This window comes from Micromesistius poutassou, assembly GCF_964030765.1.
Source record: "Micromesistius poutassou genome assembly, contig: SCAFFOLD_5070, whole genome shotgun sequence".
Lineage (NCBI taxonomy): Eukaryota > Metazoa > Chordata > Actinopteri > Gadiformes > Gadidae > Micromesistius > Micromesistius poutassou.
The window spans coordinates 6,979-17,997 of record NW_028179605.1 but is presented as its reverse complement, the minus strand read 5'-3'; the positions used below and the strand labels follow the sequence as shown (position 1 = coordinate 17,997).

The 11,019-nt window shown below is 41.2% G+C and overlaps 1 protein-coding gene across 1 annotated transcript; it reads left to right on the top strand.

Moving 5' to 3' along the window:
* Positions 1–2,045: 2,045 nt before the first annotated feature.
* Positions 2,046–10,074, top strand: LOC311372666 (uncharacterized protein; the record flags this gene model as incomplete). The annotated part of the gene is made up of 3 exons (XM_084489634.1): positions 2,046–2,145; positions 6,049–9,731; positions 10,018–10,074. 3 exons carry the CDS (start codon positions 2,046–2,048, stop codon positions 10,072–10,074), a joined length of 3,840 nt encoding a protein of 1,279 aa, XP_084345760.1.
* Between the last annotated feature and the right edge of the window lie 945 nt (positions 10,075–11,019).

Here is an 11,019-nt window from a genome sequence, read left to right as displayed (position 1 = left end):
CGTTTGATGGGGCAGAGCCATAAGAGATCATGTTTTGGCGTGTGCTAATGTGTATGTAACGTGACATTAGATATGCGTTTCTTACATGTTTAGTGTGGAGAATGAATTGTGCCACAGAAATGATTCATGAATGTTTATTTAAAGGTACCCATTCAAAGACTCTTTTTCTTAAGAACGCATTAAGCAATCATCAAAGATGCTTTTTTTTATGGAGGAAGGAAAGGAAACATTTTAGGGACAAAAGCATTAAACAATACTATTATTAAATAGTATTAATAGTAAAATTCATTCCCTCATTGCTTTTCCTTCACGCTATTCATTTCCTGCTACTTTAACCAAGACAAGCCTTTTATTTAAAGGTGTAGTGTGTAGTTAGTGGCATCTCGTGGAACAGACTTGGCAGAAACGTTGCATAATAGTCTAGTCTCTGTTTTAAGTGCTTAATCCCATGAAATTAAGAATCATTGTGTTTTAGTTCCCTTAGAATGAGCCCTTAATATCTACATACATAACATTTCAAACCAGTCTGATATTATCAGGTCTGCTTAACTATGAGAACAACAAGTCCTCTTGTCTGACCTGCATAAATGTTTGTAAAAGTTAGTTTCAGTCGGCGTGCCATACTTTTTCAGAAAAACAGAACAAATATCCACATACTGAGCTGTACCAACTGGTAGGCTTATCTATGCATCATACATCTAGGTAGACAGTCCCAGTCCTAATCACACCTGGTGTAGTTTTTGAGAACGAGGCTATGTTTTGAGGCTAGCCTTATCATACAAGGCATTGCGGTTTGTTTGCACCAACAATGAGGGAAGCTTTGCTTCTAAAAGACACGCTATATGGATCCCACACTAAATTGGGGAAAGCTTCAAACAAAGTAAATAACAAAAAAAAAACACAAATCGTACAAAAGTCAAATTAGGATGTAATTGCTCTATACGATTTGTAACAAGAATTGGGCTTGATTACATCACAGATACTGTTAAAACACAAAATACAATACATGTTAAATACAAGCAAACTACGTAAGCTTCTCGGACACTCATATATCAGCTTGGTTTTAAATGTGTACACTAGAATCATAAGCATGGCAGATGTTATGTAGTACACTGGTGTCACATGGGTTGGGAGGGCTTATGTCTCAACATAATATTCATTATGTAATTTATTCATATGTTGGCCACATATTTATTCTCCCCTCTCCGTTCCATAAGTCATTTTAAATTAAATTCAGTATTTTGATATACAGAAAAGCCTTTCTATAATTATATTGGGAGGAATATAATGATTTTTATGGCATCCAATCCAAAACTGTATGACTCTACAGGATAATACACTACTTACATCAACATAGACACTTACATTTATATTGCATTAAAGTACAAAATGAGTTCACCCCCAGCCACAGTGTGTGGCCAAACATGGGGAATTCACTTATTACAGCAGCCCATAGAATGTAAAAAGATGCAATAATAAAAGAAAGTTATAGTATGTCCAGCATACATAAACAATCACACAGTGATTCCAATGCCATGTCATAGGGGCATAGATGTACATGCCTAAGGGTTACACATCAATTCAGGCTAAAAGGTCCTTCAATATACCCTGGAAATCCAGAGTTCTCACGAGAGCACAATTTCAATTTGCTCATGAACACTCTGGGAACGAGCAATATAATCCCTCCCCGATGCCCAAACCCAGAACATTAACCAATCACATCGGTGTATCTGATATAGGCGGGGCCAAAAGCGTTGCTGTTTTACCGACCGGATACGGCAAGAGTCTTATCTATTGGTTAGCTCCGCTGGTCTGGATACGTCACCCGTTGTATTCTTCTGATTGGTCGTAGTGTTATCCAATTGCGTGCAGTGATATTTTCAAATGCATGCTTGGTGCCGCCCCTCGAGTTGGTCCATTTTCATTACTCATTGCCAGACCCTACAGCTTTCTAGACGTGGGTCTGGATTTCCAGGCTACCTTCAATACAGAATCAATTTAAAAACATATTATGTGTGTGTGTGTGTGTGTGTGTGTGTTTTCAGATGACCGTGGACGGTGGTCAGACCGTAGTGCTGGCAGCTCTGGGCCGGCCCTTCAGTCTGGGGATGCTCTACGACTGTCGCAGCGACAAACTGATCCCCGGTAAATAAATACAAGTCCTGAGTCTAACGGACAAGACACAAGATCTCTTATTGTCCTTATTTTAAGGAGAAATTTGGGGGGTTTTGGGTGGAATCGATGGATCTGGCCTAATGTCATTATGGATGTTATTATTAGGTGAGCTGCATGCAGCGCTCAACTACTGTTGCACACATCTACGCACTCTCCTCGTTATTAATACCAACGTGTGTTGAAGTTTGTGCTCGTGCACAAGTGCCATGCTCCTCCCAAGATCGTCCCATAAGTCGTTAAAAGGTCAATGCTAATTAACCAATGAATATTCCTAGTATATAAGGAGCCTTTGCTGACCTATCATTACACGGGAACACACGCGTGCATTACACGCGCTCGCGTCTCATACCCCTCGCTAAATTTTTCGAGCAATTCCAAAGCTGCCATATTTTAGCCCGTTAGAATACAGAGGCCAACAGGAGCATTATTTATTGGCCTTGTGCCAATATGATAATTAAATACTATGTCCTATAGGCTAATTTAATGTAGGCCTACATATATATGTATCAAGAAAATTAATAAAACTTAAGTGATACAGTTGGTCTGGCCGAGGATTGTGATTTGAATGGGTTGTAGTGTGTTGAACATAATATTGATTTATTTCCTTAATTCATATTTCATAATGGGTGCTTTTTATAAAATGAATGAATAAATCCGAAGTCATAGTATGTGGTGCGCAATGTGTGTTGGGTATCGGGAGGTAGCGTGTTCTTCTTTTGGCGTTATTGGCGGATTCCAAACCGATATGGTGCATTACCGCCACCAACTTCCTGTTGTCGTCTCTGGAGATCACTATTTGAAACACTTAGCGGGACCTTTACTCCAGGGTGAAAGGATGCGTAGAACTGCACACTCTTATAGGAAATTTTCTATAAATCACGACGTTGGCGGTGAAAGATGCGTACTCACATTTCATCCCTGTTTCCGCAACATTTTCGTGCGCAGAGACCTTTATAAATGAGGGCCCTCGTGTCATGTCATGGGACCTTTAAGGCCATGACACACCAACCAGATTATCGGTGGTCGGACAGTCTGGCGAGCTCGGTGACCTGAGTCTGTTGGGTGTGTGCTGTGACCTGAGTCTGTTGGGTGTGTGACCTGAGTCTATTGGGTGTGTGCTGTGACCTGAGTCTGTTGGGTGTGTGCTGTGACCTGAGTCTATTGGGTGTGTGCTGTGACCTGAGTCTGTTCGGTGTGTGCTGTGACCTGAGTCTGTTGGGTGTGTGTGCTGTGACCTGAGTCTGTTGGGTGTGTGTGCTGTGACCTGAGTCTGTTGGGTGTGTGCTGTGACCTGAGTCTGTTGGGTGTGTGCTGTGACCTGAGTCTGTTGGGTGTGTGCTGTGACCTGAGTCTGTTGGGTGTGTGCTGTGACCTGAGTCTGTTCAGTGTGTGCTGTGACCTGAGTCTGTTGGGTGTGTGCTGTGACCTGAGTCTGTTGGGTGTGTGCTGTGACCTGAGTCTGTTCGGTGTGTGCTTCTTTTCAGCCGATTGCACACGTTGAACCGGCTGTGACCAAACCGGTCCGACTGCCTTTTCTCGCCAGATTGTCTGACGATAATTTGGTTTGTGTGTCAGGGCCTTTAGGCTTCCTTTCTTTCTTTATTATTCTCTACAAATTCAGCCAACAATTTTTCACCCAGAGCCTCAAGACTTAAAATGTTCATATTAGCTTGGAATTGTGCGATACCATTACATTTTTTACTTTTTAAGACATTCTACTAAAAATATAAAATATTATTTTTTATAATGGAAGTCAATGGGAGGTCAGCGGAGCTGTCCGCCCATTCTTCGCAACGTGGTAAATTTTTTACCGTTGACCTTCATTCAAACATTTAACAAATCAACACACTTTGATCTTAAGATATATCTAAACAGATTTTTGATATCATTTATACTTTTTTCAAAATCAACACTTTATTTTCATACCTGCTTTGTATATTTTCAGTTGGTCTCATTGACTTCTGTTGAGGCTAGAGAGAGATGATGTCACCCACTGTAGCCCAAGATGGCTATCACAAAAGCTAACCATTTTGGACATTGCAGAGCCTAACAATGTCAATATTTAACCTTGAAACATAATGTTAAGTTTAAACGGTTACCGTATTTCTCCTCTCACTGGAGCTAAATTGATTAATCAATTGGAAATATGATTATTATATATCGGCATTTGTGTATAGCGATCCCCGTTTATATGGCTAGAGGCTAGCTGCTTCTTACATATCTGGAGTACTTCTGGTAGAAGCTAAATGCTAACGTAAACTATCTTTTCCACGTCATGCTATCTACACAAACTAAATTTGTGTAGTGTGTGTGTAGTAATATTCTATATATTATATCTCAAATATATTCAAAACTTTATCACTTTAGCTATTTGTTTAATTCTTCACTTGATTTGTTTCCAACCATTTTACATATTTTTAATGGTTTGCATGTTTACATTGTTTACTCCATTTAGACTTTTGAACTCAATTTAAATCTTTTAACTTGATGAATGCCATTCAACATTCATTTAATTAAACTATGTGGATTTATTAAAACATATTTTCAACCTCACTTTGCATTACAGCACTCACCACATTTTCTACTACACTACACATTAGCCTCGTTGATTCTTAACAAACAAGAATATTACTGTTATAGTTGACTATATTAATAGTAATGTAATATTTACTCAATATTATAGTATATCATGTTTATTATTATAGTATAGTTTGTTTTGTCCTTACAGTTCAGTAAACATTTAGCAGAAATCCTAGGATATCAATATAATAGTTCAAATAAGCTTTAAAAACCCTACAAAGAACTTTTAAATTATTCTAATGCTAAGAAATGTATGCACTCCTCACAGTATTTTAAGACACTTTGGATAACATGTCTAACAAATGGCATGTGTTTATAATATTATTTTAATGAATTAGGCTAATCGTAGTACATGGTATGTAGGGGGATGAACCCATACCTAAAGAAACATTTATTATAATAACCAGATAAACCAACCTGTGTAGAAACAAGCCAGAGGACGGCTTCAACAGCAAGACAGCAGAACAAGTTCTGAAAGACCAACTCTCTTCCATATTCAATACATGGGATTTGGTCAGTCAGACTCTAGTGTAAAGTATTGTGGTAGATAAACCGCATTTAACACTAAAACTTTAAACAAGAGAGTTTGAGGGGACCGGAGCAAGAATGACAAAAGACTTTATTTTTACTCGCGAACAAGTAAGAGCAAAGCCGAGTTGGTTTGACAAAGAACTGGAGAGCTGGTCACGGGCTGCTCCTTATGTATCCCTTTCTGTCCATCAAGAATGTTTGTCTTATCTGGATCTCCTGTACATACATGTCTGAGTTATTTAAGGAGTTGGTCAGTTGTGTCCAGTTGGTCGTTTGCCCCTAGGCTAACCTCAGTTCAACCGATTCTTGATCTCTATCTCATCCTCGCCACTATAATTAAGTCAATCACCAGACTTTCTGGCTCCACTCCAGGCCACTGTTAGAGAGGAGTGGTGACATGTCTTCTTTAAGCTTCCCTCCACCATTGTTATATTTATATAGCATATAGGCCCAATAAAAAGTGTATGTTAACATAGTAATGTAAGGTAAATTTTCTTCCATAGTATTAGTGTGAGTTAAAGCAGAGATGTCATATATATATACATATATCATCCCACATCAGGACAATTCCACACCTACATTCCTTTTTATTTAAAGTTTATTTATGCAGGTATAAACACATTGAGATTCAACACTTTCAATGCTGACCTGACAGCCTTCATAGGAAATATATACAGTGATATATAAACAAAATGTATGCGTTTTATATGTATTCCTCTGAGCTCGGATTCTGATTTGTTTTCTCTTTGTCTTCTTCTGAAGCTCCGACACTTTGGGACCGGGAAGCCTTAGAGAAAGATATGGATGAAAGACCCCAACCCAACAGTGACTTTGAGATAGTTGCATCTGACTCCATCGAAGACAAATCTTCTGCATTGAATGTTGAAGCTTCACTCAAAGCCAGTTTTCTGTGTGGACTGGTTGAGGTAGATGGCTCTGCAAAATTTCTCTCAGACTCTAAGATTTCCAGAAATCAGGCTAGAGTGACACTAAAATACAAAACCACCACCAAGTTCAAAGAGCTGTCAATGAATCACATTGGCAGAGGTAATGTGAAGGATTCATATGTTTTTAAGTCAGGACAAGCAACACACGTAGTGACAGGAATCCTTTATGGGGCACAAGCCTTCTTTGTGTTTGACCGTGAGGTGTCACAAAAGGAAGATCGGAAAGACATCGAGGGCAATCTAAAGATGCTGATCAAGAAGACCACCTTGAAGACAGATGGTCAAGGTACTCTGAACATGGCAGACACAGACATTGCAACTGTTGACAAGTTCTCCTGCAAGTTCCATGGGGACTTTAACCTTGAGAAATACCCTGTGTCCTTTCATGAGGCAATTGAAGTCTATCAAAGCCTACCTAAGCTAATGGGAACCAACGGAGAGAACGCAGTGCCTCAGAAGGTCTGGTTAATGCCACTGAAGGCTCTAGATCCTGCTGCTGCTCAACTGGTTCAACAGATAAGTGATCGATTAGTCAGGGATGCTCAGAATGTCCTGGAGTACCTCAGCGAGTTGGAAAGGAGATGTAACGATGCGGAACGATGCAGAACAGCCCAGCAATTCGCACAAGTTAACAAAAAGGTGAACGATTTCAAAGAACTGGTTTCGGAGTATAAACTGAAAATCCAGAATATTATGTCAAGGAAACTCCCATTGATCCGTGGAGGAGGAGAGGAGGAAGGTGTTCTTACAAAGATCCTGAAAAAAGTACATTCTTCTCCCTTCAAAAGTGATGAACTGAATGAGTGGATGGATTGCAAAGAGAGAGAAATTATAATCATCAGCTCTCTGATTGACAAGATGTCCAACATGGCGATCGTCACCAGTCGGAACACGCTGTTCCATGAGATCCACAGCGGAGATATCACACATGCTGTGTGCTTTGTCTTTACCTCCTTGGAAACCCCAGAGCCTTACCTTTCAGCTCTGTCCAACTACTTGGAAGAAACCAAAGCAGAAAACGTGCCATGTGCTTATGATTTGGAAAAGGAACAATGGTTCTCCTCAAATGACATAATGGACAAAGTGCAAGAGAAAGTAAAGCTCTTCAAAGATTTTGCCAAGGCCAACAAAGAGAACAAAAGCATCAGGTTTCTAGCAGCTGCAATAAGAGATGATGAGAAGAAAGGTGCAACTCTCCACCTCTACAAGGATGGCTCCTTAGTCACTGACAACTTTGAACCACCTTCGAAGCCAGAGATGATCATACGTGACATAACCCATAACAGTGTAACACTGAATATTTCCCCACCTCAATTTGGGTTGACAACTGTCACCCACTACACTGTTGAGTTCTGCGTCCATGGAGACGATGTTTGGCATCAACAAATGGAGAGCAAGGTTGGAGATGTCACAGTATCCGGCTTGAAGATTAATGAAGAGTACCAGTTCAGGTGTAGAGCCAAGTGCGCAGTCGGCCTCGGTCCAGCCTGTGAAGATAGTGCTTTAATTAAAACCTTACCATGCAGTCCTCCAGAAAAACTACAAGTGAAATGTTATCCTACAGAGTTATCAGTACACTGGGAGAAACCATCTGACCTTGGAGCGGAGATCAAGCAATACATCTTAGAATATGCTGAAACATCTCCAGAAGTGAAACCTGAAGAGTGTATATGGAGAAAACTAACATTCACAGCCAACGACTCACAACAAGTCACAGTCATTCCAGGGCTGCAGCCTTCAACGCAATACACTGTCCGGGTCAGATGTGACTGTGGAGTTACTGGCCTTGGCAAAGAGAAATCTGTAGTTGTTTGTACAGAAAAGCTATCTGATAGACGGGCTACATCAATCAAAGCATTGAGCACAGAAATAGAACCTGGTTCTCCTTCAGTTTTCAAGTTAGTCCTGGAGGAAAACGATATTGGAATAGAAGGATGCAAGAGCTACACATTTGGCAAGGACAGTGTGAAGCAAAATCGCACTGTCATGTTTATGGGGGCAACAGGTTCAGGGAAGTCAACTCTGATCAATGGAATGATCAACTACATCCTGGGCATAGAGTGGAACGACTCTTTCCGCTTCAAAATAATCACTGAGGACCAGACGAAGACACAAGCTGAAAGTCAGACTTCCCACGTAACCACCTACAAAATCAACCACCAAGATGGCTTCCAAGTTCCTTATTCTCTAACCCTTGTTGACACTCCGGGTTTCGGCGACACAAGGGGAATAGAGAGCGACAGGGCGATCACAGAGCAGATCAGGGGACTCTTTACCTTGGCAAAGGAAGTCCGTGAGATAGATGCAGTTTGTTTTGTCACCCAGGCTTCTCAAGTAAGACTAACGGCTTCACAGAAGTATGTGTTTGATTCGGTGCTGTCCATCTTTGGTAAAGATGTGGCAGAGAACATTTGCATGCTGGTCACATTTGCAGATGGTCAGCAGCCTCCTGTTCTCGAGGCAATCAAAGTTGCCAACATTCCATGTCCTAAAACCGACAAAGGACTTCCAGTGCACCACAAATTCAACAACTCTGCACTGTTTGCTGAAAATATATCTTTCAGTGACAGAGCTGATCAAGACTCTGATCAAAAGATGGAGGTTAACAACTTTGATGCAATGTTTTGGGCAATGGGGGCCAAGAGCATGGAAACATTCTTCACTGCCTTGGCAAAAATGAACACCAAAAGCCTGGTGTTAACCAAAGAGGTTCTCAACGAGCGAAAGCAGTTGGAGGTGTCTGTAGAAGGACTTCAGTCCCAGGTTAGGGTGAGGTTGGCGAAACAGGAAGAGATCCGATCAACCCAACAACAGATCGAAAAGCACAACGCCGAAATCACTTCCAATGAAAACTTTCAAATTGAATTTGAAGTCACCAAGCCTGTTCAAGCAAAGATTACCAAAGTGGGACAGTTCATCACTAACTGTCAGCAGTGTTCAGTGACCTGTCATTACCCCTGTAGCAAAGCAGATGATCTGCAAAAGATTCGCTGTGCTGCCATGAGGGATGGGCAATGCACAGTTTGCCCTGGAAAATGTCACTGGAAAGTACATTTCAACCAGAAATACAAGTGGAAGTACGTCAAGGAGAAGCAGACGACGACAATACAAGAGCTGAAAGATAAGTATGAAAAAGCCACTGAGGCGAAGATCACAGTCGAGCAACTGATTGAACACCTGCAAGAGGAGGTTGACAATCTGCAGGATGAGATAATAGTCCTGATGGACACGTCGTCTCGCTCTTTAGCTCGGCTGAAGGAGATAGCTCTGCGGCCTAACCCGCTGAGCACGCCAGAGTACATCGACCTGCTCATTGAGGGAGAGAAGTCAGAGGTCAAAGAGGGTTACCTGGCACGGATTGAGTCTCTGGAAAAAATGAAAGGAAGCGCACAAATCATGGCCAAGGTTTCCAAAGGGGAGCCACTCACTAAAACGGAGGAAAGATACATGGAGGAAAGAAAGAAAAGGAAAGAAAAAAAAAATAAAAACATCTTCCACGTAGCTTGTGATTTTTTTTCTGGAAACTCAAAGCGCGAAACTCTTGGGTGATGCACGGCAGCCAATCGGCGCCAGAACGCTCACCACACACCAGCTTGAGGTGGAGAGTGAGGGAATTAATGAATCAGCCAATTATACAGGGGGATGATTAGGGGGGCAGATTGAATGAGCCTGGTTGGTCAGTTTTAGCCAGGACAGCGGGGGATCCCCTACTCTTTGCCATAAGTGCCCTGGGATCTTTATGACCTCAGTGAGTCAGGACCTCGGTTTTACGTCTCCTCCGAAGGATGGTACCTGCCACAGCACAGTGTCCCCGTCACTGCACTGGGGCATCGGGGATTGATGTTTTGGCCAGAGGGAAGAGTGCCACCTACTGGCCACCACCCGACACCACTTCCAGCAGCAACTCAGTGTTCCCAGTTGGTCTCCCATCCAGTACTAACCAAGCCCACACCTTCTTAGCTTCAGAGATTCAGCTATGGCTCTCCATTGGTCTGGCACAGGTCTTCTGTTTCTATAGTTTATAGTAGTATCCTTCTCAGGTCATGGCCTGTGTTCACTTCACCTCCTTGTTTCTGCTGTAACTCGTTATGTTCAGGTTTGAGGTTTACGTTTTGCCACAACTTTGTACCGACTTTTGATGTAGGTAACATTTTCCCTCTTTATTGTTTTTATGCAATTAAAAAATATATATCATTATTATATTATTATATCATTTAATTTCCACAGAAGGTGTTCACAGCAATTAGTCAACATCAGTTATTGACATCCTTCGTTGTCTGCTACATGAACTCATTTAATGGTTTGATATAACAGATGCTATTGATGAAAACAGAGTAATGAAATTGATCGATATTTGTTGAGTGTAAATTACATTATGAATATGTTAGAGGAAACAAGAACAGGGGCTAAATATTTACAAAAGTATAATCATTGGCTGTATGCCTGCTATATGTCATCTTGCTCTTTAAAGGAAAAAAATAAATGAACGATTGAAAAACGTCTGTATTTACTATTTGTTTTTTATATTAATTCAATTTGGCTGTGTTGTGAAATATTGAAAGATAAGTCTCCTAAACTGGATCGGTAGAGAGTTGAACTCCTCAACTCTAGTCTTTACCGATCCAGGGTACCACTGCTAAGTTTAAACTTGTTCATGAAATCACCAGCAGGGGGCGACAACAATCAATCAAAATGAATGATGTTGCCGCCGACATACCCTGCAATCTGTCTTCACCTCAGCAGCAGAGGGCGCCGTTTCCCATTTTAATTGAGAACACCAGAAATG